General features: G+C 50.1%; 3 protein-coding genes across 10 annotated transcripts in view; 2 read left to right on the top strand and 1 right to left on the bottom strand.

Annotated features, from left to right (window-relative positions):
* CUNH1orf159 (chromosome unknown C1orf159 homolog) overlaps nucleotides 1-2,624 on the top strand; it is an 18,863-nt gene extending 16,239 nt beyond the window's left edge. For all 5 annotated transcript variants that reach the window (XM_050130126.1, XM_050130124.1, XM_050130127.1 and 2 more), the window contains one exon: nucleotides 665-2,624. In XM_050130126.1, coding sequence (XP_049986083.1) covers nucleotides 665-762 — 98 coding nt within the window. In that variant the 3' untranslated portion in view covers nucleotides 763-2,624. The remainder of the gene's footprint in view (nucleotides 1-664) is intronic.
* A 142-nt stretch (nucleotides 2,625-2,766) lies between these two features.
* Rnf223 (ring finger protein 223) lies at nucleotides 2,767-8,585 on the top strand. Its single transcript, XM_050130122.1, has 2 exons — nucleotides 2,767-5,817; nucleotides 7,158-8,585. The coding sequence occupies exon 2, from the start codon at nucleotides 7,167-7,169 to the stop codon at nucleotides 8,061-8,063; it is 897 nt and encodes a 298-aa protein (XP_049986079.1). The 5' UTR covers nucleotides 2,767-5,817; nucleotides 7,158-7,166; the 3' UTR covers nucleotides 8,064-8,585.
* A 9,336-nt stretch (nucleotides 8,586-17,921) lies between these two features.
* The window catches only part of Agrn (agrin), a 31,920-nt gene continuing 22,238 nt past the window's right edge, over nucleotides 17,922-27,603 (bottom strand). For 3 of the 4 annotated variants that reach the window (XM_050130090.1, XM_050130093.1, XM_050130092.1), the window contains 23 exons: nucleotides 27,424-27,588; nucleotides 27,136-27,279; nucleotides 26,922-27,046; nucleotides 26,743-26,848; nucleotides 26,329-26,661; nucleotides 26,087-26,224; nucleotides 25,544-25,671; nucleotides 25,314-25,428; nucleotides 25,112-25,231; nucleotides 24,685-25,008; nucleotides 24,395-24,587; nucleotides 24,060-24,275; nucleotides 23,475-23,704; nucleotides 23,250-23,384; nucleotides 23,013-23,112; nucleotides 22,764-22,928; nucleotides 22,489-22,600; nucleotides 21,933-22,049; nucleotides 21,601-21,793; nucleotides 21,430-21,517; nucleotides 19,936-20,160; nucleotides 19,558-19,661; nucleotides 17,922-19,308 (listed from right to left, as the gene is read on the bottom strand). In XM_050130090.1, coding sequence (XP_049986047.1) covers nucleotides 19,151-19,308; nucleotides 19,558-19,661; nucleotides 19,936-20,160; nucleotides 21,430-21,517; nucleotides 21,601-21,793; nucleotides 21,933-22,049; nucleotides 22,489-22,600; nucleotides 22,764-22,928; nucleotides 23,013-23,112; nucleotides 23,250-23,384; nucleotides 23,475-23,704; nucleotides 24,060-24,275; nucleotides 24,395-24,587; nucleotides 24,685-25,008; nucleotides 25,112-25,231; nucleotides 25,314-25,428; nucleotides 25,544-25,671; nucleotides 26,087-26,224; nucleotides 26,329-26,661; nucleotides 26,743-26,848; nucleotides 26,922-27,046; nucleotides 27,136-27,279; nucleotides 27,424-27,588 — 3,734 coding nt within the window. In that variant the 3' untranslated portion in view covers nucleotides 17,922-19,150. Of the gene's footprint in view, nucleotides 19,309-19,557; nucleotides 19,662-19,935; nucleotides 20,161-21,429; nucleotides 21,518-21,600; nucleotides 21,794-21,932; nucleotides 22,050-22,488; nucleotides 22,601-22,763; nucleotides 22,929-23,012; nucleotides 23,113-23,249; nucleotides 23,385-23,474; nucleotides 23,705-24,059; nucleotides 24,276-24,394; nucleotides 24,588-24,684; nucleotides 25,009-25,111; nucleotides 25,232-25,313; nucleotides 25,429-25,543; nucleotides 25,672-26,086; nucleotides 26,225-26,328; nucleotides 26,662-26,742; nucleotides 26,849-26,921; nucleotides 27,047-27,135; nucleotides 27,280-27,423; nucleotides 27,589-27,603 lie in introns of those variants that run through there. The other variant, XM_050130094.1, reaches the window with a different exon arrangement.

The following is a 27,603-nucleotide window of genomic DNA, read 5'->3' as shown; positions in this document are numbered from 1 at the left end:
ACAGGTAGGTTGAGTGCAGTTATGATCCACTGGGCAGGAGGTGCCGTGAGCACAGGTAGGTTGAGTGCAGTTATGATCCACTGGGCAGGAGGTGCCGTGAGCACAGGTAGGTTGACTGACCATAGTTGCACAGCTCTAAGCCCCAGAGCAGACTCATTGTCTTCACTGTTACTGCTCTACAGTGGAGAACCAGTGAGTGTTTCTTTTGAAGATAAAGTATTCTCCCTCTCAGGAGGATAATAGTCATGGGATTCAAAGCCTATTCTAATAGAATCACATCTGCACAGACCTTTTTTCAAGTTAGGGTTATGTTCATAAACTTCAAAACTCGGGTGAGCCTGTCTTTAGAGAGTGCCATCCAACTCCCTATAGAGCAATAATGCAGATACAGTCTGTGCTTCTGTCTTAAGGAATGGCTGGGCTCTGATCTAGGCCCAGGTACCAGGGTGTGGAGTTCTGGGGTCTTGATAGGAAACAGCTGAGCTCATGGGGGCCTCCGTCAGAAGACACTACCATTGCACAAGGGAGCCTAGTAAGCATCACTCCCTTGCTAGAATAAACTCCGTACATGGGCTTTGTGCTCTGTGACTGTTGACTATGCTCCTGAGAGCCTATAGTTCTGGCAAAGATCTGAACTTTACCTATTTCTCTAACCCCATTTCAGTGAGGAAGCCAAGATACATCAGGCGTGAGCAGCACCCAGACAAGAACAGGGATCCTTCTGCCTTCTCCACAGTGGAAGCCCACATCAGCAACGTCTGACCCAGAGGTCAACTGAGACTTCACAGCACAGCATTGGAGACCCAAGGTTCCCCTTCAGTGAACTCAACACACAAAGGGCCTGGGGCTTAAGATAGGCCAGCGTTGGCTCCCAGGGATAGATACGTACAGTTGCTAGGGAGAGCTAACCTCTATGTAATGAGATCTTCTGTCCCACCCTTACTATGTGGTTTAACAGGAGTAACCATCCGTGAGACGGAAGGACTCAAGAACAAGTCATAAAGAGTCTGGGCCCCTCAGGAGTCACAGCAAAGTTCCAGCATCTGTAACAGCTTCAACACAGGCCGATCCAAATGGTCAAAACATCTGGAGGCCACCCAGTGGAGCCCACATTAGACAGTACTCTCTCCATCACCATCAAGCTAAGAAGAATGAAACCAAGGTCCAGAGAGTGAAGAAAACAACCTGGAAACTGGTACCAGAGATAGGTTTCTCCAGCATTGGCCTGATAATTTATCTGCTAACCTCTAAGGCATACGTTTCTGAGAGTTGCAGAATTAAATGTCCTGGGTTTCCTGATTCTAGGGACCAGCAGAACCTAGTCTCCCAGGGACAGACTCCAAACCTTTCAGGCAGGATACTCAAAATGTTTACCCACGAGGCCCCCCGTATCTGGCCAACTGCAGGTCATTTGTGTCGCTGGGCTTGTTGAGAGCATGCTGGCCAGCGGTCCTGTCTTTGCTCCTGTGGCTGGTAGCATTAGCCATATGCTCCTGTGGAAGAAGATGCCCTGTTAACCAATGCCACCTCCCTCTATGGCCCAAGGGTGTCTAACATCTTCACCATCTGGCCCGCATCTGATCTTATTAATAGGGATGTGAGCTTACTTTCCCAGACATGAACCAGTGGCTAAGGTAGCAGCAGTGATTTAAAGTTGGACCAATTAAACTTGACTAGATATTCTCTCCTCTAGCCTTACTATCCAGGGGTCGGTCATCTATTCAATGTGTGTGGGACACCTGCCCCATTGCCATATTCAGGGGACAGAACCAGGAAGGCAAAGGTCCAGGACCTGCCACCTGTTACCTGGTGGGACAGGCAATACAGCAATCCATCCCCACATGTGGCCTTGGCCTGTTCTACATGTTCGGGACACTGTCTTGTATGAGGTGACTACCCTGCTTCTTAGGACTTGAGATAGAAGGTGCCAATCAATGGCCCTTCAGAGAGAACTACAGATGCAGTTGGATGTGGTGGCAAACACCATTAATCCTAGCACTTGGAAGGAAGAGGCAAGTGAATTTCTGAGTTCAAGGCCAGCCCGATGATCTACAAAGCAAATTCCAGGATAATCAGGGTTATACAGAGAAACTCTGTCTCAAACAAAAATCCAGGAAAAAAAAAAAAAAGACTACAGATACATCACTAGGCTTTGTGGGGGGCACCCTTTGGGAAAGTAGGACTCTGTGCCGGCCACCTGAGTCCAGCTCAATGGTTTCACTCAAAGCCCGTGCATAGACGTGGAAATGTCTGTCTGCTGACTAGTAGAGGAACTAAAGAGTGCAGAATGAGACCACAGGATCTAGACGTCCTGCCTATGGTTGTTTGAATAAGAATGCCTCCCATGGACTTAAATACTTAAATGCTTAGTCTTTAGGGAGAGGCACTACTTGAGAGGGATTAGGAAGTGTGAGTTTGCTGGAGGAGGTGTGTCACTGGGGGTGGGCTTTGGGTTTCAAAAGCTCTACAGGCCCAGTGACTTTCTCTTCCTGCTGCTGCCTGTGGACCTGGATGTAGAACTCTCAACTTCTTCTCCAGCACCATGTCTGTCTGTGTGCTGCCACGCTGATAATGGACTAAACCTTTGAAACAGAAGTCCTAATTAAATACTTTCCTTTATAAGAGTTGCTGAGGTCATAGTGTCACACTCAGACACTGCCCTTGCTTTGTGACTCCTGTGCCTATCTTTATGCACTGGTTAGAGGGCTGTGGCCCAAGACATCTGCAGAAACCTGAAATGAGCATCCCTCTACCCTTGGCTGTATTTCAGAAAAGTGTGGGGAGTAAGATCCTGTGGGGCTAAGGTGTAGGTTTCCAGACCTAGATCCTTTGTTCTGAAACCAGTGTGAAGTAGTATAAGCCACAAGACAGAGTCTCACCCAGCATCTTCAAGGTTGGATGCTTTAGCCTAGGGTTCTCCAGAATGGTTTCTAATGAGAATTGGAAAGAGATGTTGGCAACAACCACGGAAGGCAGCAATGAGAAAGTGGCTGCCAGTCTGGCTCCCTGGTGCCACAGATAGGTCTTTGGAGACCTTGTCTTCACTGCTGGAGATACAGAAGGACACCACTGGTCAGGCTGCCTTATGTCTAAACAGACCAGGTCTACATGCAGCCCTAAAAGATGGGGCAAAATGCCAAACCAAATGGCACCCCCTACCCCAGAGTCTGCCTGTTCCATCTCAGCACCAATGTTCACCTACTTGTGGGGAAACCAGTTTCTACTCAGCAGCTGAGATCTTAGGAGGAATTCTGGCCACAGGGAAGCCAGTACCAAGTGAGAATATGCAGCCAACCTCCGATATCTCTTGTTTGGAAAACAGCAGAATGGTTATTAGAGATGATGCACCAGGCAAGCAGAGATGAGGGGTGGGCCTAAGACTGAGAACCTAAAAGAAAAAGTCCTAGTCTTAAAAGACCTCATGCACTAGCCATATCTTGTTTCCCAACAGTGTATCAGGGACTTGCAGCCAAGTCCGTAGCCGTGGTGGTGAGGACTGTCAGGGTAGGTTTAGGGTACTACTGAGAAGCTATGACCACTTTGGTACAAGGATGGGGTCAATAAGAGCCTCTCCTAGAGAGGGAACCCCTAGGGCTGTGGGGCCCAGAGTGAGAAGATAGGAAATAAGGTTGATCTTATGGGCACATGCTCACACAAATGCATACACATACTCAATGGTGGTGGTATTTTGATGTGCACACCCACACATTGACTTGCCTGCTGGTTAGGATCGGGTCAAGATGGACCCTACTTACTGCCCTTGACAGTGTGGTCTGAGTTTTTCCTATACTGGCTGGAGCGCCTCCAAAGCCTAGTCCCTCTGTCAGCAGGGAGTTGACTCCTCTGAGGTCAGGCCTGGGAGAAGCCTAGTAGATTCCTAAGGTCTCACAGCATACTTGCCTCTGGACATTGACTGCTCACTGGGGAGCCTTGGTGACCTCAGAGCTTGAATATTCCCAGGAGCCCTCTGAAGGTTATTCCCAGATCATCTGAGACTCTAGCTTCCTAGAGGCAGCTTGTGACACAGAGTCACACTCTACACAGAACACGTGGATTGGGCCCTCAGCAGCTCTTCCTCTTCAGCACCTCATGCCCTCTACAGGACCCTTCAAAGGACACCCTCCTTAGGTACCCACCTCTTCTCTGGACCTCCATTTTCCTTTGAGCCCCTAATTCCCTGGGCCCCATTTTTGATTACTAGTACTCATAAGAATTAGGCAGGAGAACCTCAATTCTTCCAATGCCCAGGCCCCCTTCCTCTGATAGGACATTGTCCCCAGGTTCCCACAATCCCCCTTATCTTAGCTCCCTTCAGAGTTGGCCTTGATCATAAAGATATCTAAGAGCAAAATTGTGGCAGCCTTTGGGGATCTGGACTATTGGGTGGTCAGTGGATACTTTTGGGTAGTTGAGTACAGCTATTCCTTTTATCTTCATGAGGTCCCTCCCAGCAACATACCCTCCCCACAATCCTATGTGGGGGCTCCCATATCAGGACCCCACAGTTCATTATGCTTGGTCAGAAGACAACTAAATCTCAGTGATAGGGAAGAACTGGCCTGGCCAAAGTGGGTGGAGAAGAGAAAAGACCACCGGTGTTATTGCGTCTGGTCAGCAAGAACATCTCAGCTCATTGGCCCTGGAGCAGGCCAAGGACTGCCTCTGCTCCTGCTCACAGCGTCCAGTTCATCCCACTCCAGTGTGGCACTCCCTACCCCAACCCTAGACACTCCTTGTCCATCAACTCTTTGACCAACACTTCTACTGTGTCACCTGGGCAAAACTTCTTGAGATTCCCTCTTTCCAAAAACACCTGATCCTTCACGAAGTCTGGAACAAGCAGGTACCCACACCTGGGCCCCTATTCATTTATTTATTTATTTATTTATTTGAGACAGTGTGTGTGTGTAGCCTTGGCTGTCTTGGAACTAGCTCTGTAAACCAGCTGGCCTCGAACTCACAGAGTTTCATCTGCCTCTACCTTCCGAGTTTACAGGACCAAAGGTGTGCACCACATCCTCCCAGCATCCCTAATATTCTTAACTTGACCCACCATCTAGGCTGTTGCCCAGGCTGGCCTAGCCATGACCTTTCACCTCTGTTCCTGGGCTCCAGGACAAGGAGTTCCCCAAAGGCAGCAGGGTGCTCTGGAGCAGCAGCAGATGAGGGTTTTGCATGAAGCAATTGTGAGAATATAGGTGAGATGGGAGAAGAAAGGGCAGGACATTGATGGGACAGAAAAGTGCAAATTGAGTGTGTCTGAGTGTGTGCTAGGCTCAGTGAAGGGTCCCTGCTGAGTACACTTGGGACCAGGTGGGCACACTTGCTTTCCAAAGGAGAGGGGCTTTATCTGAATACATGAGCGTCTACTCTCAGTCCTGAGCCCTAAGACTCAGCCTGTGCTGATCCTGGACCTATTCTGGCTCCACACCCATTCTGGGCCTGCCAGGGAGAGACCAGCCAATCTCTGATGTCTAACGTGTTCAGGGCCACACCCCCAGCTGCTGTTACCTAGAAGGTATAAATAAACCTGCTTCAAAGCTCATGGCCTGAGAATTCACACCTGTCGCAGTCAGCCAGCTCCTGGATGAACACACACATCGTACCTTCCATTCCCACATACATAGAAGAGGTGCGCCAGCTGGACCGGTACCACAGAAGGCTGTTGGCTGCTGGCCTGTGGAGGAACACCTGCCAGGTGGAGCAGAGGCTGGGCCGGACCTGAAGGAGGGGGGACAAGTCAGCCTAGAAGTGCAGAGCTTTGCTGTGACCAGGGAAGAGGATCATGCTCAGGAACTGCTGACTCCTGGCTACCAGGTAAGGTCAGCTCAATCTTTCACCTATAGTCTCGGGGTGAGGCCCCTTTACGGAAGGTGGGGCCTGGTGCCAAGGAATCAATCCTACAAACAGCACAGGTCAGAGGAGGATAGACTTTGTCAGACCTGTCAAGGCCGCTGCTGCCTCCAGGAAGTGGTGACTTCGAATGCCAGAAGGCTGGAGCCCTCCTGATGTCACAGTGATGTCAGATGACTCACGTGGACCCAGTGATGACTCAGCAATCCTTGAGCCGTTTTACTTACTCACCCACTCAGGGTTGACCGGTGAGGCAGGGAGAGGGATTATCTCTGCCGTGACTGCTGGGCTTCATGGGTTATAAGGCCAATGCTTGTGCTGTGATCAGGATGCCCGTGGCTCCTGAAGTGGCAGCCTTGCCCAGGGGAGGTCAGTGTGTTTCTAGTATTCCTCCCAGGGAAGTAGGGGAAGGGATCAAAGAAGGCCTGAATCTTCCACATCCCACTGGACAGGAATCTGTATGATTCTGATATTGGCAGAACAGGGCAGGTGTGTGTGTGTGTCTGTCTGTCTGTCTGTCCGTCTCTCTGACTGCACAAGTGTGTGAGTGGGCATGTCTGAAGCAGCCTCATTCCTCTGGCCATTGACTAAGGATCATTTTTAACCCCTGGCACTTGTCCTTATCCCTACCAAACAAGCTAACCCTAGATTCCAGGCTGCAGCTGTAGAAACTCAGCCCTCTGTTTCTCAGAGCTTTATGGGCCCATGTGTTCTCCCAACTACCTCAGAATCCTTATATATCTGCTGGCAACTCAGATGTGTGCCATAAATCAGGGACCCACACTGGGACCAAGTTCAAACCCCTCCTCCTTGTTCCAGAGCCACAGGTAGCTCATGAACCTGCCAGGGCCCAGTGTCCGGTTGGGTCTGGTACAGAAGCCCCTAGCTAAGTCACTCTACTTTGGAGATGACTTCTCCATATGGGACCTGCTAGTGTTCTTTGATATGGGTTCAGCCTTGCAGAGCATAGACATAAATGGTAGCCGTAGTGGGCGACTCTCATCAGCATGGGTAAGGATGGGCAACAGGTGTCCAGCCACCGTTGGCCATTCCTAGCACATGGCCTCTATTGAAACCCATCTAGACTGTTCATGCCTGGCATACCGTGGGATTGTTGACCTTGTAATGAATGGAACAGGCTAAATTACAGATTGGCCGTGGGTGGGATTTTGGAGGTGTCTTTAGGTAGATAGTGTCCTTCATCGGAATCTTTGGGTCTGATGCAGGGGAAGAGAAGAGTTTGGTGTGACAGACTGACTTTCCAGGAAAAGGGCAGCTCGTGACAGCCTGTCTCTGTTCCACAGCTCAGAATCATGTCATCAGGCCCGCGGGTGTGGTATACAGCTCACCGCCAGAGCAGCTCCACAGCCACGGTGCCCAGGTCGCCTGGCCCAGTTGGGAGCCCCAGGTCGCCCGGCCCAGTTGGAAGCCCCAGGTCCCCTGGCTCAGTTGGGAGCCCCAGGTCGCCTGGCCCAGTTGGAAGCCCCAGGTCCCCTGGCTCAGTTGGGAGCCCCAGGTCGCCCGGCCCAGTTGGAAGCCCCAGGACCCCCAGTACTCCTGGCTCAGAGAAAGTGGCCTCCCCACTGGAGTGTTCCATCTGCTTCTCAGGCTATGACAACATCTTCAAGACACCCAAGGAGCTCTCCTGTACTCATGTCTTCTGCCTTGAGTGTTTGGCTAGGCTGGCAGCTGCCCAGCCTGCAGGCCGTCCTGGCAGAGAAGCTGTACCCTGCCCATTCTGCCGACAGCCCACCACTGTACCTGCTGCTGGGGCTCCTGCGCTGCGCACCAGCCGTCAGCTGCAGGCCAAGATGCCAGTGCACTTGCGGAGAGAGGAGCCCGTGTGGCTTGAGGGCACCAAACTGTGTTGCCGCCCCTTGTCCACCACTTCTGGCCAAGGGGCCAGTGACTTTGTGTGTGTGGATGTAGGCCTGAGCAAACCAGCAGAACCCACACTGCCTGCACCTATCCAGGACCCCCCTGAACCCAGGCGAGGCTGGCTGGCCCGCTGCTGGACACGGTTTGGAGACTGGCGTCAGGTAGCACTGGTTTCTGTGCTGTTGCTGTTGCTATTTTGTGTGGTCCTCTGGCCTGTGCACTGTGCATTCAAAACTGGAAATCTGCGCTGCATTAACCGGCCATCTGTAGTCACTGCCGCTGTCACTTCGACTACTGACACGCTCTTTTTTGGGCTCCTAGCCAACAAATAGGGTCAACAATTTGTCCAGGCCAACTGTCCCGCTTGCTCCATGGATGGATCCTGACCTAACAAGGTCAAGGACACAGCAGCTTTGGGAGTTGGTTTCCCAGAACAAAAGACACATATGTGTCCCTCACTCTCTAGGACTAGGTGCCAATAGGAAGAAAAAGGTCTTCAAAGCCTCTAAGAAATACAGGCATCTAAGGGCTCCAGAAACTGCCCTCTGACCCTGTCATACAGATGGGGAAAGGAACCCAGGACCTTCCTGGACACACCGAAGTCCCCAAAAGGCAGAAGTTTTCCATCCTTTTTTTAATTAAATTTATTTATTTTATACCCTGACTGAAGTTTCCTCCCCCGCTCCTTTCTTTCTCAAGACATTTTACCAGGGTCTTTCCTAGTTCCTTTCTTTGGGAAGGGCTGGACCCTTCCACTCAGTGGGGACGCTGAGCAGCTGGTTCTCTTAATAAGAGTGACAGTGGAAAGGTAGGGCACCTCTGCCCATTCACAGCAGGGACGTGTCTTCTGTCTCTGGCCATTATGAACGCTACATTTCAAAATAAATTATTTTGTATAAATACGGTTTCTCTGTGTACCTCTTCTTCATCCCCCGCCATTCAGGTTTGTCCTGTTAGTCTTCCACTCCATATTCCTGCAATCCAACCTCCACCCAGGTGACCTGACTGGATCACAGTAGGACCACAGCTGGGAGGGGGCAGGAGCCAGCATTCATCCTTACTGGCTTCAGAAGGGCAAGGACAACTCTTGACTTGGCTGCTACCCAACACCGTGAAGCTGAGAACCTGTAGTGATCCGAAAACCTATAGACCATAGGACCCTTCCAGCAGACCCCAGCCTTCTTTGGGCAAGCCTGGATACTGAAACAGCAAAGTTTAATGTCATGAGGGTCACAGCCACCCAGGTTCTGCCATTAGCCCTAGAAATTCTGTACTAGAAGGTTGAGTATGGCCAGGAGAGCCCAGGCCAGTTCCAGCTTGGGCAGGTCTCAGCCTCCTCACCTCTAACACCAAGGTCCAGCTACTTCCCCCTCTAACCAGCTGTGCTTTTGGTTAGGGCAGAGAGGAGATTTACAGAGGTCCTAGAGAATCTGGATCCAGCTGCGGGGAGCAGGGGATCCTAGCACACCCCTGGCCCCAATGCCAGTAGATACAGAACTGAGAACTTTACTGAAGATGCCAGAAAGCCACAGACCACCCGTGACGGGGAAAGGTTCTTCCACGTCCCATGGGCTAGTGACATTGCATCCTGTCATCCACAGTGATGCACACACGTGGAGTCACACTCATGTCACTGGGAGGGTCAGGTATGTGAGAATTTCCATATGGTCACATGAACATCTCACATGTCACATGTACTGTCATTCCGCAAGCCTTGCCCTGTGACCAAAACAATGCTGAGTCATCACACGGACCAAGTTAAAGGACAGGTCAAGTCAGGCACTACACAATGTCGGGAATTGTGGCACACACAGGTCCACATGTAGTCACTTGTCACAATCCTGGAACCGGGCCAGGACCCTGGGATCGCCAAATGCTCCTCCCACGGCTGGCACCCAGGCTTGTCTGGATTGAGGAGCAGCTCCTGGGATGCTTTTCACAGCTTCAGTCATGGTCAGGCAGTAAATGGCACCCCGGGTTTCCCTAGCCACCTGTAGAGCCCAGGTTATTATGGTACCCGGTTCTGATCCCCGTCGAGATCCCCAGGCACCCAAGATGCTGCGGGCGGCAGGTACCACTCAGGTCGGGGGGGGGCTGTGGCTGACCTCAAGCCACCATTCAGATACTCTGGCTCCTCCCAGTGTTCACTCTTTGCACGCTGGCGCCTCCCGTTCCCGCGTTCTCAGCCGCTACCGCGTCAAGATGCAAGCCTTCTGGAGGCAGCCTCAATTTGAACCGGTGGCCGGCGCCCGGGTGGTGGTCGTTGCTCGCCACCAACTGTGTATTGTTATTCCATAAGGCAATGTCTCAGTCCAAGCCTGGGTGTGGCCTAAATGGCGAGGATCAGTGGGTCCCAAAGGGAGGCAAGGAGAGGAGGAGTGCAGGGGTGGGGTCGGGGAAGAGGCGGGACCCAAAGAGGAAGGTGGCTCTTTGGGGAAGTGGCCAACTGGCAAAGGTGAGTCTGGAGGTGGATTCCTAGGGTGGAAGTGGGGATTGTGCTGTGCAGCTCTAGTGTCCGCGTCCGCAGTCAACCGGAACATTAGATGATGCTGTTGGTCCTATGAGGGCCACTGGCGGCTTGTTGGACCTGTATGGATCCCGGTGGCCCATGCCCGTCACATCAGAGATATACTACACACTACTTCTGACTTTGTCTCGCCGCTATGGACCAGGCTCATCTCCAGGAATCTCCAGGACATCAGCGGGCTCCCGCAGGACTTCTCCAGCGAAAGTGGAGCCCGCTGAGGTACGACTACCAATGCTGGAGCCGCCTACTTGGTTGTGGAGTTCACGGAAGAGACATAGAGCTAAGCCAGAAATGATCACTTGGAGGGACTGATGATTCAAAATCAACCACAGTCAAATAGGAAGGGCAAGGAAATTCTAGGAGTGGGACAGAGACCCCAAGTGTTTTAGGTTCCCAGGGAAGGAAAAAAAGGGCAAGATGGGTAATGTTGAGTTCTATTTGGGAAAAGCCACTCTTAGGGACTTCTGAGGAACTACACTTTCCACTGCTTCCACCCACAATGCAGGCAGAGAGAATCTGAGTCAGGGCAGGAACTCAAGGCAGGAACCTGGTGGCAGGAACAGCAGATCACAGAGGAATGCCACTTACTGACTTGTTTCCTATGTGTAGGCAGAGACTGCGCCTTCATTTCCCAACTGCCCAGACCCGAATAATCACACAGAAACTGTATTAGTTACAACATTGTTTGGCCAATGGTTTGTACATATTTCTATCTAGCTCTTACATCTTAATTTAACCTATTTCTATTAATCTCCTTTTTTCTGTCTAAATAAAAAGAAAGGTTTTAACTTTAACATAGCAAAATTACATATAACAATACAGTTATCAAGCAAGAATTATAGTTACAATATTTAGCCTATTTATATTTGGTAAGTGAAGGAAAATACTCTGCTATTTATCCTATCTTTGTGAGTCTAAAGCTTTAAAGCTTTATGTTTAATTTATCTTTCATCATAACTAAGGAACACTAACTATAACTATCTTTTTTTTTTTTTTTTTTTTTTTTTTTTTTTTTTTTTTTTTTTTTTTTTTTTTTTTTTGGTTTTTCGAGACAGGGTTTCTCTTTAGCTTTGGTGCCTGTCCCAGAACTAGCTCTTGTAGACCAGGCTGGCCTCGAACTCCCAGAGATCCGCCTGCCTCTGCCTCCCGAGTGCTGGGATTAAAGGCGTGCGCCACCACCGCCCAGCCAACTATAACTATCTTTAACTCCATCAAAGACCTTAGAAGGATATAATATTATCTAAGTAAACAGGAAGTGCATTGTAAACAACTTCCAAAATTCTACAATTGGCAGAGACTTCTTGCTGCCTGGACAGTCACCCAAAATTCTTCTGTAACATTGGATCATCCATCTTCAGCCTACAGGCCCATAATATCTGGCAGACTTTTCAGTGAAGCAGGAAATTTGAAGACCTGTTTAGCCTTGTACTGGCAAAGTTCGTCATTTTCTTTCTTTCTTTCTTTCTTTCTTTCTTTCTTTCTTTCTTTTTCTTTCTTTCTTCTGTTTTCTGTAGAATGCCTGGCAGGGTGTTTTTGGTGTGTGTGTGTGTGTGTGTGTGTGTGTGTGTGTGTGTGTATGTGTGTGTGTGTGTGTGTGTGTGTGTGTGTAGCAGGAATCCTGAAGGACCGTCTTTTGGAAAGTTCAGCAGTCACTTTTTTGTGTGTCCTGCATGTCCAGTTCATACAGCATACCATCAAACAGTTTCTTGCAAAATAGCTAGCCTTGTCATATTGAAGGCAAATTCCATAATGAGTTTTTTCAATCCCCATCAACCTCTCTGAAGTAACTGGTGCTGCCAGAAGCAGACATGTCTCACTGTCAAGAAAAGTCTAAGTTCTTAAAACTTTTTAAATGCCATATTCTGTAGGGCTTTGAAAGATTTGAAGACTACCTATCCATCTGAAATATATCTCTGTATATCTAGAAAACCTATCTAATATGACTACAAGTTTGACTATTATAGATAATTATCTATTTTTAATTATATGTATTTTAATTATACATTATATTTTTAAATGAGCTGTATAAACATAATACCTTAAATAAGAGTAGAAATATACATATACAAAATTGATCTTAAATTTGTGTCAATAAACCAAAGTCCATACCACGGTAAAGTGTTCATTCCTATATTATATCATACACCCCCCCTTTTTTTAATCAATCCCCTTTAAACATTTATAAACAATTATTTTGGGAATTGGGGCATAGTTCTCTCCAAACTTCTTCCTGCTGTTTGTTGGGTGAAGTATTTTTAGGGTTCATGGAGACCTTTCAGGGGTTTTGTTCCATCAAACAATACTAGTCTAGAAGTAATCAGCAGGTTTTCCTCTTCTGCGGAAGCAAAAGCGGAACCACTTCTCCAAAGTAGCATATCCTTAAACTTAAATTTTGAAGTCAAGATACCTTTAAAATTGTTTCCCATGAGTTAGACAGAAAGATTTCAATAATGACGGCACAAGTCATTTTACTGCTTGTCAGCCAAAAAAATGAGGGCAAGGGTGTAGTGGCCTCTCATTTGTATTTTAATAAATAAAGCTTGCCTGAAGTTCAGAGAGTGAAACAGCCCCACTGGTCAGCCTCACAGACCAAGCAGTGGTAACACACACCTTTAATCCCAGTAGCCATACTAGTTACCATAGAATTTGAGCAGTGTATGCCTTTAATCCCAGAGGTGTTCGCCTTTAACCCCAGAATTAGAGAAGATTATAAAGCAGGAGACAGCTCTCAGACACAGTCTCATTCTGAGATTCTTGAAGGCAGGATAGCCACTTCTGACTGAGGTAGAGGTAAGAGCCAGTGGTTGGCCTTTTTGCTTCTCTGACCTTGAGTTTGAACTCCAGTATCTGTCTCTGAGTTTTTGTTAATTGTGCTTTACTGGGGTGCTGAGAGGAAGGACGTGAGTCCAAAAGACAAGAAGGCATGGAGGCTGAAGGGATGAGCCTGAAGGACACTTAGACCTAAGAAATGAAGGGTTGGGTGAGCGGATTGTTGGGGCATGGAGTCTGAGAGACAAAAAGCCTTACTTGTGGGGAATTCCCCCAGGTGATTGTCAGGAGAGAGCCAACCAGGAGGAGGGGTTCTCACCAATTGTTGCCAGCTAAACAATATATAAAAGGCGGTGAGAATAATAGGAATTGTTCATTTTATTAAGCTCTCAAGTAAGTGACTTTATTCCTGTCCATTATCACAGACATTTACAAAACCATAACATGACTTCACCTTAAAAAATAATCTGTAAGAGCCGGGCAGTGGTGGCACATGCCTTTAATCCCAACACTCGGGAGGCAGAGGCAGGTGGATCTCTGTGAGTTCGAAGCCAGCCTGGTCTACAAGAGCTAGTTCCAGGACAGGAACCAAAAACTACGGAGAAACCCTGTCTCGGAAAAAAAAAAAATCTGTAAGGGGCTGGAGGAATGGCTGAGACTGGAGAGATGGCTCAGAGGTTAAGAGTACTGGTTGCTCTTTCAGAGGTCCTGAATTCAATTCCTAGCAATCACGTGGTGGCTCACAACCATCTAATGAGACCTGGTGCCCTCTTCTGGCAAGCAGGCAGAACACTGTATAATAAATTCTTTTTTTCTCTGATTTTTTTATTACTTTATAAATAATAGGAATCAAAATTTCCACTCTACCCTCTTCCCACTTCTCTCCCACTCTCCAACTCCCTCTCCCCCTCCCCATTCTAAAAAAAAAAAACATATAAATTGTGTGTGGTAGCATATGCCTTTAATCCCAGCAATTGGGAGGCAGAGTCAAGTGGATCTCTGAGTTCGAAACCATCCTTGTCTATAGAATGAGTTCCAGGACAGCCAGAGCTATATAGAGAAACTCTGCCTTAAAAAAACAAAACAAACATATAAAGCTATAAAGCAGTGATATACACAGCACAAAATAGTTCAGCCAGTTGCAGAAGCAACCTTTAATAATCAAAATGGAAAAGTGAAATAAAAGGATGGAGTGAAATTCCCAATTTACTTCTACTTAACACATTATGTAGTCAGGCACCAAACATAGTGGTGGGTGCCTTTAATCCCAGCACTTGGGAGGCAGAGGCAGGCCAATTTGGTCTACATAGTGAGTCCCAGGACAGCCAAGGCTACATAGTGAGATCCTGTCTTGAAAAAAACAAACATGTCATGTAGCATCTTACAATGCCCTATAGGTTGATGCATACATGTGTATATGTGCATGTAGGTCTACATATGTGATATATTTTCTTTCCCACACATATTACACAGAAATTATTTGCAGTTCAGTTTAGGACATGCTTTTAGATTTATTTATTTTATGTAAGATAAGTCCTCTATCTTCATGTATGCCTTTATGCCAGCAGAGGGCATCAGATCGATCCCACTACAGATGGTTGTGAGCCACTATGTGGTTGCTGAGAACTGAATTCGGGATCTCTGGAAGAGCAGCCAGTGCTCTTAACCTCTTCTCTCCAGCCCTAATTTAACAATTCCACCTGGTTGATATGACGTCATGATACTGCTAGCGCTACTACAAGACCTGTTTTGAGTACCAGCTGCACAAGACAGTTCCAACTTGGTTAGCTGAAATGGTGCACATCTTTTACAACATTCTGGCCAGACCTGCACAAAATACTCAGAGATTATTTGCTATCTTGCCAGACAATAATATTGAAATTTAACCATCATTTTACTTTCACAGAATCCCCCAGAAAGAACGTCACCCCCATGACAGCTGGAAGTAATTCTAGAGGACAATGCCCCCTCTCCCACTAAAGTTTGTCCTTGGGTTTTGGGACATCATTTAGGGGTTGATTATAATTAGTATATGGTTGAGGGTTGGGGGAGGAATTTTACAAGCCTAGGGATCTTTTTGGAAAAAAAAAAAGAGGGATAATTGGATGATGGGATAATAGATAGATTGGTACTTGTGAGTTATTGTTTTTAGACAATTATATTGGCATCGATTTTTGTATATTGATACAAAGTTAAATTATATTGACTATTGTATGCATGCATGCTTCTACCTCTGTTTTAAACATTTTTTATGTATTGATATATATATATTGTATTGATATATGTATATTTATCATATTGCAGTGTATATTTCTACCTCTGATTAAGATACTTATATGTTTGTGTATTGATATATATTTACCATATTGCAATGTATATTTGTACATTGTTTATATTTGGAGGTCACTGTCCTCATTTATTGCACAGTTGTTTATTGTTTTAGTCTTTAAGTTAGGTATTGAGAATTATATAGATCAATAGTCATCTATGTTTGTCATTTATAATTAGACTAATCAGGTTCTTTAGATACATAGAGATTATATTCAGTATACATAGATAATCTTCAACCTCTTCAAAGAGCTGTAGAAAATGGCCTTTAAGCCGGGCAGTGGTGGCACACGCCTTTAATCCCAGCACTCGGGAGGCAGAGGCAGGCGGATCTCTGTGAGTTCTAGGCCAGCCTGGTCTACAAGAGCTAGTGCCAGGACAGGCTCCAAAGCTACAGAGAAAGCATACCTGATGCCATCAATGTCAGAAGAGGGTGTGTGATCCCCAGGAACTGGAGCCACCATGTGGGTGCTAGGAACCGAGCCCTGGTCCTGTGCAAGTGCAGCAAATGCTCTTAACTGTTGAGCCATCTCTCCAACTTCCTCCCAACCCCCAGAACCCTTCCCCCTCTTTTTTTTTTGGGACAAGGACATTATAATATGTAGTCCTGGCTAGCCTGGAATTTGATATGTTATAGACCAGGCTGGCCTTGAACCAACTGAGATCTGCCTACTTCTGCCTCCAGGAGAGTTGGAACTAAAGGTATGTGGTCCCCACTTTTGAATAAAGGATGTATATAGGCTTCCAAACTTAAGAAAGATGAAGCAGCTTGGCTCTACATCTGGCATGGCCCTTAACCTGCTGGGCACCCTCCTCACACAGTAAGCTTGATGAATATAGATTTCCCCTGCCCCTCACTCTTGAGGCTTCTCCTTCTGTAATTATCAACATCCTACTGTTCTGTTTCCACCCTCAGACCCCACATCCACACACAGCCACGTTATTTTATCTTTCTCTCTTAGAACACATGCCTTTAGTCCCAGTACTCTGGAGCTGAAAGCAGAGGCAGGTGGATATCTGAGTTGGAAGCAGCCCAGTCTACAGAGTGAGTTCCAGTTCCAGGACAGTCCGGGATACACAAAGAAACGCTGTTCTCTCTTTTTAAAAAATATTTATTTATTTATTATGTATACAATATTCTGAATATTCTGTCTGTGTGTATGCCTTCAGGTCAGAAGAGGGCACCAGACCTCATTACAGATGGTTGTGAGCCACCATGTGGTTGCTGGGAATTGAACCAAAAAAAAAAAAAAAAAAAAAAAAAGTGGTGGTTGCTTCAGAGAACCTGGGTTCAATTCCCAACACCCAGAGGGGGGCAGGTGTGGTGGCACACACCTTTAATTCCAGCACTTGAGAAGTAGAGGTAGAAGGACAGCCAGGCTGTTCCATAGAGAAACCTTGTTTTCCAGCCACAGAAATTACTTCTTGGACAACCCCCCATCTCCTGGTCTTCCAGGCTGGCTTTCCATTTTAGTCTCCTTTACTTCCCACACGCTATGGATAGGTATATACTCTTCCGCTCTCTGCAGGTCTCAAGTTCTCCCATCCAGCCCCCTTTAGACCATCAGAATCCCCGTTCAAATGTGCCCCTTCCAACCTGTTCCACCTTGCCATGGAGGACCCCACCTCACGAAGTGGTGGTTTGAATAAGAACAGCCCCACAGGTTCATACAGTTGAGTGCTCAGTCATGAGGGGTGGCACTGAGGACTGGTGTGGCCCAAACCAAGGGCTCTCTTCCTGCTCCTTGTGGATCCAGACACAGGACTCTCAGGTACTTCTCCAGCACCATGTCCACCTGCATGCCACCATGCTCCCTGCTGTGGTGATAATGGACTAAACCTCTGAAACTGCAAGCCAGCCCCCTCTGCTTTCTCTAAGAGGTGCAGAGACTGGGCAGTGGTGGCTCATGCCTTTATTCCCAGGACAAGGCAAAGCTCTGAGTTTGAGGCCAGCCGGGTCTACAGAGTGGAGAGACAGGCGAACAAGGGTTGCCGTGGTCATGATGTCTTTTCACAACAACAGAACACGGACTAAGACAGGGGTGTCCCAGTAACACAAAACCAGAATAGCATAGTTTTAAAGTCACAAGTTCAATGAACCGCCAGGCCAGCTGTACAACCATTTTTCTTCTTGCTCTCAGGGGAAGCCTCAACACTTTGAAGAGTTCCTACTTATGTCTTTTTTGGGGTGCCAATGATCGTTTATAATTTCCTTCTCAGGACTTCCTAGTTAGTGTCTTCTACCACACACACATCTGAACCAGATAAAGGGGCTGCCTGCCTAGCTCATATATTTCCACCAAGGTATTCTCATCCTGACTGGTTTTGTCCTCAGTGCAATCACTAGCTCTCTTCTTTATAATCAGATTGGTACATGCACACACAGAGAGACACACTGTAGCCTTGTTGCCCAAGGACAGTGGCTTTTTAGTTAGCTTTCATACTTCCCTCCTGCTTCCAGAAGAATGTGTGTTCACCATATAAGACACCTCAGCCAAAAGGAACCATGGATTCCCAGCTCAGGTTTTACTTTCTCCATCAGGCTAGTAAGTACAAACACAGCCCCTATTTTTAAAGTTTTCACACTTTATTTTATGGTATTTGACACAGACACATACTGGAGTTAGTAACAAGATACCATGCAGCTCCCTCCAGCCTTGGACCACCACAGGAGGAAAAAGGTCGGGCTGCCCCATTCCAGATCTGTCTGGTCTTTCTGCCAACATGATTGTGCTGGACATTAAGGACAGGGAGTGGAGAAACAGATGGTTGCTGCAGTTTAAGGCAATTTTGGCTCTATAGCCACCTCCGCTACCCCCGTACATGCCCTTGGCTGGACACTGGGCAGAAAAGTCACTCAGATGAGGGTTGTCCTCACATTGGACCGATTAATGGTTGGTGTGAGTTAAAACAGGAATGACAATACTTCCACATCAGAAACCAAGTAAAATCAAGGCTTGAAGAATATGGTTAGAAGTCTGGCTTAGATGTCCTTCGAGAGACAGGTGCAGCTGGCTGCTCAGGCAGGGAAGCATGAAGGTCAACGTCCCACAGTGACTCATTCCCGCCTAGGGGCTCCTAAGTGGCCTGGTATTTGGGGAGAGGTTGGCTATGTCCAAGAGCGGCTGGGTAGGTGGGTAGGGCAAGCCGAAAGCCAGTCAAGACAACTTAGATGGAGCTTGGCTTGTTTCCAGCACCCTGGGACAGGCAGACGCATTTGTGGAAGTAAAATGACGCCCCGATATTACAATTTTTCTAAACCACAGCATTGGTACAGGGAGCACTAGGGGTCCAGGCTAGCCTGAGATGAGGCTGGCCCTGGGCACATGCGGGGGAGCAGCATAAGTGGAAACCAACAAAAGGTCCAGTGGTACTTGCTCTAATGAAGGGCCTCTTCAGCTCCAACATCCCCTCTTGCTCAGGGACACAGTTCTCATTCAATAAAGCATTAATAACACAGGAGTAGGGTTTGCCAATGGGCTAGGAGACCCAAAAGACCAATACAAACAGACAGGTAGGTACGTACAGTGCAAGGGGCCGAGACATGGTGCCTTAGGCAGAGGAGTGTGTCCTAAGGCTGCCTCCAAAGCCCTGGGCTCTAAGTTTCCATGGTCTACATATGAGTCCCTCAGCACCACTTTTGCTTCCGCAGCACAGCTGCCTGGACGGAAAAAGAAGCCAGGCCAGCAGTCCTTCTGGCCAACGTGCAGGCAAGAAAATCATATAAAAAAAAAAGCAACAAGTTTACAAAAATAAAAAAATAATTACAGTACGGAGAGTGGGAGCTCTGGTAGCTCAGGGCGTGGGGCAGGGCCTCAGCTCTGGTTTGGTGACAGCGTCTTCCAGTAGGTGTAGCTGGCGATGGCCTACTACCACGTCCCGCAGACAGCCTACAAAACCTGTGCCATAGGCCTTGGGGAGAGCCTGCCCCACAGGCAGCTTCTGGAGGCCTCCTACAGGACAGACAGTAGATCAGCAGGCAGTGATGCCAACATATGGGGCCCCCCAGCACCTGAATACAAGTGGGGGTGCCACACATGAACACAGATCCCTATGGCCTAAGATCTGCAGGGTTAATGCAGAAAAGGGTGCTGCATGGCCCTGGCTAGCCCATCTGTCATCCATCAGCTCTAGGATAGTCTATCCCTCATATAGTTGGAGACCCTTAGGTATCTCCTCCCCTGCCACCTCCAAACACTCACCAAGCCACAGGGCTCCATCTGTGTCCAGTTGTGTGGCACCCAATGGGGAAGAGCCAGTCACAGGGGCCTCGTTGCCCACCTGAAGAGAACCTTCCCTCTGTTCCCTAGGGGATGGGTGAGGCAAAGCTGTTAAGAGCCCTCTCCCTCTCTCCCTTCTCTAGGACCCAGGCCCCACATTTTCTCTATCACATGCCTTGTAGATACCACACTCTGGAAATGACACATATGTTCTCCCAGGCTCCCAGGGGACAGCGGTTGATTGCTTCTCCTGTGTCTGTTTGTTGCTCCCTCCTCCCCCTTCTCACTAGTCAGGCTACTAGTGACCATGAAGTGACTGGGTATCACTACCCGCTGTTATTCTCAGTGGGCTCCACTGACCTGTGAGCCCTGACTCGAAGCCATCGGTTGGTGTTGACCTTCACAGTGGAGCGCAGCACAACTGGCTGGGAACCTAAGTCATAGCTTAGCTGCAGGTATCCGTCCACAATGGCCAGAGCCACATAGTCGGCACGTTCTGTGGCCTTGCCACTCCACAGTACCAGCCCCTGTGTGGCCTCGGTGCGCAAGCTCAGTTCAAAGTGGTTGCTCTGTAGGGCCTTCTCACTGAAAAGTGAAAGGACGGGTCAGAGGCTTCCAGGAGGGTGGCTGGTAGGTAATGGGGGTGGGGTAGGTGTGGGTGTGGTTACAGCACAAAAGCTTGAGCTACTACCATGGAGATCAGAAGCTGGTGATCAGACCCAGGCAGCTGGGTGGACAGGGGGGCAACACCAACAGTGAGACAAAGGAGAGAGGGAAGACACGATCAACTAGACAAAGTTGATCGGAGAGGTGGCAGACAAGAGGCAGGCACATGGCAAGGTAATGTGCTGGGTCTCTCAGGTACTGCCATGTGCTTACCTGAAAAGGGCCCCGGAATCCAGAGTTTCAGGGCTTAGAAGCAGGAAGAGAGGGAAGCAGTAAGCAGGAGACAAGACAGGCTGAATGCAGGCCAAAATTCCCTTTGTCAACATGTGCAGGTGACAGGAAGAGCAAGCATGACTCCAGGGGATCAATGGCCCTTCCCACAAAGGGTTTTGGCAGTGACCCTTATGTAACACATATGTTGGGCACATGCCCTAGTGGGTAGTTCAAGGATAGAGGCATTGGTGATATGGGATGGACATGAAGGGTCTTCTGATGGCAGCAGTCATGGAGATGCCCTAGCACATATATGACCGTGTCTGTCAAACACACACACACACATCCCACCCACATTTGCATACATGTACACATATCTACACAAACTCACATTCACATTTGCATGTTGCACGCACATACAGGCATATATAGATATAATACAAACATATATACCCACAAATTAGATACACACCCAAGTACATAACTACACATAGAAACGTGTATACATATATATACAAGCACAAAATCACACTTGCACTGGAGCCTCCGTTGTAGGTGATGGCCCTTGGCAGGTATATCCTAGGAAGAGGACGGACCATTTCCAAGGTAGGAAGCTGGGCCTGACGGTATATAAACATGCCCCAACCCCATCTTCCATCCACGGTAGAAATTCCACCTTTACTGGGGCTCAAGATTGTAATGCTGGGAGCAAAGCATGGATATGAGTGAGTGCCAAGGTATGAGTGGAGCCAAGGGCCTACTTACGGTGGAATCTCATTGGTCAGCTCGCTTGCAAACAAAGAGACAGAGATAGTGAGAATGAAGGGGGTAGGGTAGATCCTGAGCCTTCCCTCCTGGCCAGAGCTGAGAGGGGTATGAAGAATCTAACACCTCTACCCAGAATGGCATGCATGAACAGGACCAGACAAGACAGCCGAGTGCAGAGAGAGTGCCTGGCTCCTGACTGCATGTTACCTCTCGGTCACGGCATTGAGGTATTCGATGTAGGTCCGCCCGTCAAAGGCCAGCGTTTCTAGGTCCCCCACTGACTTCTCAACTAGCCCTGGGAGACAGATGGGATGAAATGGGCCTCAGATGAGATCTCCAGGCCATGTCAAGTCTCAGCCCTGGGCTGCCAGTGCTCACCCTTCTCGCAGTGCAGCCCAGAGAAGCCCCCAGAACACAGGCATTCGTAAGTGGCTTCCCTCGGGATACATGAACCCCCATTAAGGCAGGGGTTGCCCGAGGCCTGGGTACAAGGGTGGTCTGTAAAAGGGGAGACGTCCACGGCCTGCAATACATGCTCCCGAGTCAGCAGCTGGTGGCCACTTAGAGACACCTGAGGAGGAGAGGGAGTGCCGTTATCACATCTGCTCCTTTCTCTGATGAGACAGCCCCCACCCAGGACAGAATCCACATATAGAGTGGCCCTCCTCTGTTGCACCGTGGAGAACCCTGGCTGGTACTCGCCCTCATACCAGCTGGATGGCTCCATCGAAGCCAGAAGACACTGCAGCTCCCCGGGCCAGCTTGCTGAAGTCAGGAGCCCCTCCGACATAGAGGGGCTCCTTGAGGTTGAGCATGGTATGAGGCACCTATAGGAGGCATGGGGTAAAAGGTCACGAATGATCCACTGGGCCAGAGTAGGCCAAGCCCCAGGTCAATACGCCATTTTCTTGATGCCCCACATCTACCCACTCACTATCTAGGAGGCAGCATTAATCACACAGAAATGGCAGACGTGAATCTTAGTGGGAAAGTGCTACTCTAGGAATGGGTACAAGAGATGGTGAGTTGGGTAAGAGGCCAACAGTACCTTGCGGGATTTCTGACATCCGGAGAGCAGGTGGGGGGGTTGCAGAGCAAGAGCCAGAGAGCAGTGGGGGCAGAAAGGAGACAGATTGAAGCACAGGGCAGACAGAGAAAACAGTTATGTGAGACGTGCTATCGGGGGCTACGAGCCCCGAGGGAGGAGGAAGCTCCCTCCTATAGGGCGTGGGAGGTCTGGGCCTTCCTCATGCACTGGATACTCACCGGAGACTCCCCTAGCACACGGGGCCCATCACCCACTCGAAGGGCACCCTTGCGGCCATTTCGTTCCAGGGATACCCTGATCCAGGTGCCCAGGGCTATCGGCTCCTTGCTCCTGCAAAGAGGTATGGATAGGTTCTGGGCTTTGCTCACATCCCTGATATACACACTGACATCCCAGCCTCAGGGTAGTCTTTTAGGTCCTCCCTGCGATCTATGCAGATGGTTCAGAGATAACCTTGTCTAATGCCCAGTCTAGTTACCATATACATGCCCACCTGATGACCGCAGCCCCCTTGCCGAGGTCATAGCGGAACTCCAGGTGCTGGTTATGCAGGGCCAGGGACACAAAGTCCCCCTTGCCATCTGTCTTTTGCCCATTGTAGAGGAGCAAGCCACTGGCCCCACGAGCCAAGAACACCACCTCCAGCGCCATCTTCTCCCTGGGGTCATGTGAAGTTGTGAGAGGGTATCACTGTCTCCTCATCAGGCTGGCTCCCTTCCCTTAACCTTCCTGCCCTACTAACCCCAGGTCTCTCTCGAAGGTGTGTAAGCCTTTTAGTTCCAGGTAGGAGAAGCCACTAAAGTCAGCCAGGAAGGGCCGGGAGTCAGCACCAGTCTCCAGGACTATAAAGGGCCAAACAGATGTCAGACAGGATTGCAGGCTCTGGTTTCCCTACTAACTGGATGGTACACCTGACCCCAAATCAACCCAGCAATTGACCGTAACCCCTCATCTTTCCCCAGCATCTCCTTGACCTTACCCGTCTGGCAGAAGGCACCTCTGCGTCCCAGGGGGCACTCACACTTGGCCCCGCCCCTGGAAAGCACACGACAGGGAGCTGCCCCGTGGCATGGGTTTGGCTGGCAGGGGTTCTTTTCATCTGCACAAGTCGGGCCTGAAGGGAGATTGGGTAGGGGTTCCAGGGAAACATGAGACTCCTCCCACAACACCTAGCTACCTGCCCAAGTACCAGGCTAGTTCTCACCAAAGCGGTCAGGTGGGCACTGGCAGAGGAACATGCCAGCCTCCAGTGCCTGGCACATAGCCCCGCCATGGCAGGGGTTAGGCAAGCAGGGATGGTCTCCACATTCTCCCACACCCGAGCTTAAGACCACGGCTTCCTGCCAGTTGCTAAGCTCTAGCTGCTGGTTGTTGATGTCCAGTACTCGGATGCATCCTTTCAGGCCGATGCCCACAGAGGTCCGGTCAAGCACCCTGACACCAGGAGAAGTCAGAGTCAGAGGGGCCTTTCATCAGCAGCTGTAATACTAACACGCTCCTAATCTAGGGCTAGGGATCGGGGGTGCCCCTACGCCTACTCTCATTGTGTTCACAGGGTGGTCAGTTCCATAAACAAGACAGAATCAGGAGGTAGGGGTGAGGGTCAAGGGTCAGGGGTAGCCATCTTCAGAGGTTCTGTCAAAGGCTTGCTATCACACATAGCACAGCAGGAACCGGTGGAGGGTCAGAGGCTGGGTTGAGGTCAAAGTTAGAGCTACCATCCACCCCATTCCTGTTACCCAGAGCCAGAGACCAGGGGCCCCGTCAGTCCCAGCCTATTCCTGCTCACATGGTAGCCTGTTCTTCCGGGACACCACCCACATAGAGGTATGTGTCCAAGTTGAGGCCATCAGTGCCACTGGGACTTTCGCCCACAACAGGAGTCTCGCCATCCACAGAAAGTGTGCCCTGCCGCCAATGCCGGGACAATTCTAAGCGGTGCCATCGTCCTGGTTCCACCGGCACTGAGCTGGTTAATATTCCTGGCCCTGAGCCTGTGTCAAACCTGGGCATGGAAACAGGTGCTTAGGATGTTGGTCCAGGCCTACGTCACTTCACCCAGACTTCACACCCTGTAGATTCAGGTCTGAATTGCTCTTGGCCACCTACAGAAGCCATGCCCACCTGAACTGTACATGCCCATCCAGCAGAGCCAGAGCCAGGAAGTCCTTGCCATGTGCATTGCCGTTGTAGAGGAGCAGTCCCTCCGTCTCCAGCGCCCGGAATTCCAGTGCCAGGCGCAGTGTGTGGTAGGCCCGAAGGGTGGGGAAGGCCAAGAAGGAGTGGCCCTCGAAAGCAGGAACAGAGGGGAATTGTACTGCAGGGAACAGACAGAGCTGAGCTATAGGAGTGCCTGACACTCTGCTTCACCCTCTAGCCATATCCCCGAGCCCTCCAGCATTGAGTAGCCTTACCCTCCTCACAGACAGTGCCACCCCTGCCTGCAGTGCAGCTGCAGGTGAAGCCCTTGCCAGAATCCTGGTCCTGGCAGGTGCCTCCGTGGAGGCAAGGTTGGGAATCACAGGGCTTGTGTGGGGGCTGTTGAGGGCCTGGGGTCCGAGGTCGGTGAGTGCTGGGGGCAACTGTAGGAGGTCGGCGTGTGGTTAGTGGTGCTGTGGTTCTGCCAACAGGCCAGCTGGTGTGACTGGGGTAGACTCGTGGGGTGACGGAGGCAAACAGTCGGCTCACGGTGGTGGCTCTGGCCGTGGCAGCTCCCGTAAAGAAGGTGGGAAACCAGTCTGCAGGAAGGAACAATGTTAGGTAGGTGTGAGGAGCACACTGAGGTACGGAGGCTAGAGAAGGCAGGACAGGCAAGGCAAGAAGGTCCAACCTGGCACTCACCAAAGTCTAAGAATCGCACGTGATCCTGCAGAGGCCTCCTCACTGCCAGGGCCCATGGTCTGGATACTTGGATCTGTCGGAGCAGGGCCTGGCCCACATCTGGTGCGTGGAAGGCTGTGGCTAAGAAGAACAGGGCCCTGAGCATGGCCTGGCTCCACGCAGCCCATACCCAACACCTCCCATGAGGTCAACAGGGGCTTACTAGGGTCAAAGTGAACGTCCACAATGGCACGGACTAATTTGCCAGGCCCCAGGTCCCGTAGGTGGACACTCCAGAAGTCCTTCTTGACATCTGAATTCCGGAACAGGTGGTCCAGCTGTGGACAGGTAATGGGTGAGGGCAGTAGGTACTGTCTAAACCCAATTACGATCAATTCAGTTCAGTCAGTCATCTGGGTCTGTCCTAAATGGACACCCCACAAACCCTCATACCGTGCTTTCAATGCTCCTTGCGGTCTCCCCAAACAGCTCTGACTTGGGGTCAGCCATCTCAGGTGTGTAGAACAGCTCCTGTCCCTCGACCCCCTCAAGCTCCAGCACTCCCTGGAATGCCTTGGTAGCTGTGGGGGAGGGGCAGTGAGGCCCTGCCAATATCATCTAGCCTCCTAGGCAGCCACAGAAGCAAGCTCCACAGCAAGCCATGTGGGGTGCAGAGCAGGGTTGTTAGTCAGATGATCATGGGATTAGTGAGTGGGGACCCCAGGGTAGGGCTGGTGTCAGTTACCAGGCAATTCCTAGGAGCAGGCGCCCCAAGCTGGCTTGCAAGGAGAAAGATGGGTTAGGTATAGGGTCCTTGGCATAATCTCATAGTCAGTGGTTGAGACCAGAACGCACATGTGTGCCAAATCTCCAACCCCCCCCCCCCACTCAAGTGCTGAAGCCAGAATATTATAACCTGTTGTCACAAGATGAAGACAGTACTCCTGGTATGTCTGCACCATCCCAAGCTCACCCCCTTCCCCGTTCTCCACTTACCAGGACAGTTGGAGCCTTCTGAGTCCAGTGAGGGTGTCTTGCCATCTGAACAGCAGCCCAAAGGTGAATTGTAGCAGGAAGCCCTCTCAATGGGTGGCCCATGGGTCACCACAATGTTGCCCACAGGGGGCTCGAGTCCTGGGGAAATGTAGTCTAAGCACGGCCCTGGGTAGGAGCCACTCGTGGGCTCTACCCCCACATCACCCTCAGACCTGCCCACATGCCCCTGAGGCCCTGCTCACCCCCAGACCCGCCCCCACTGGCCTCCTCATCTCCGCTCAGCTCCTCATCGCCACTCCCATTGGCGCTGCCAGATTCACTGAAGATTGATGTGGTGAGACCGGTTACATCAGTGGATGCTAATGGAGGCACAGTCAGCACAGGCCATGGAGTGCTCCTGGGGATGCTGACTGTGGTCTGAGGTCGTGATGTGGGTAGTGGGGTGGGCCAATCACGGGTGGTACTACTGGGAGCCAGAGGAAGGCCGCTGTTGGGGGATGGCAGTGCCTGGCTCGGGACATGACTCGGGGTAGTCATAGATGCAGACGCTGGGGGAGTTTCAGGAGCAACGATCTCTGTAAACAGAGGGATGTTAGGGGCTGGAGTCAGGACAGTCAAGTCCTGGTTTGTTCTAGGTAGTTGCTCCAGGTCCTTACCCTGGCACGGGCCAAGACTCTGAGTGAAGATGTCCAGACCCTGACGACAGGCGATAGTTTTCAACTGGCACTCATTGCCATATGTGACACCATCTGATCCACAGACCTGGGGTGCAGGGAAAGGACGCTCGGGAAAGGTCTCCTCACCCCCACCGCTCTCCACATATTTCAGTCCTTACCTTGGTAGAGTTAGCCTCTGGGCACGTGAGGGTTGGGCAGACACAGTGGGCAAACCCGGCCTCCTCTACACAGGAGGCACCAAATTCACAGTGCATCTCCACACAAGTCACAGGTGTCGTGGAATCTGCGGGAGGCAGAAAAGATCCCTTCCAACTCAGGAACTTCCACCCTCAGCATAGGAAGTCCTGGGGTCAGCACAGTCCTGGTCCTCACCTGCTTCACAGCCAATCTGGCCCAGGGCTTGACCATCTGGACATTGCCCACACTTGGGACCAGCCACACCAGGCCTACAGGAACACAGTCCAGTCATCTGCTCACAGTCATCTCTCACAGCACCCCGAGGGTCACAGCTGCAGGCTGGGGGAGTGAGAGGGAAGAATCTACAGTTTAGTAGCCCCCCCTCACACCTGCCGCCCCAGAGCCCTACCAGGTATTGGTCAGGCCAAGATATAAGCAGCAATGGGGTGGACAGGCAGGAGTGCTTGGAGCTCTGTTACTCACGAGTGCAACCACTGTGACCATCAGTGACAATGCCACGGAAGTTCCAGAAGCCAGGCTCACAACGATCACACCTGAGGCCTCCCACACCTGGTCGGCAGGAGCACTGGCCTGTGCCTGGGTCACAGGTGCCACTGTAGGAGCCATGTGGGTTGCAATGGCAGGTGCCTACAAGAGGAGAAA

This window comes from Alexandromys fortis, unplaced genomic scaffold (genome assembly GCF_014885135.2).
Source record: "Alexandromys fortis isolate MF-2015 unplaced genomic scaffold, M_Fortis_MF-2015_v1.1 scaffold_330, whole genome shotgun sequence".
Taxonomy (NCBI): domain Eukaryota; kingdom Metazoa; phylum Chordata; class Mammalia; order Rodentia; family Cricetidae; genus Alexandromys; species Alexandromys fortis.
This window is presented reverse-complemented; position numbering and strand designations above follow the sequence as displayed.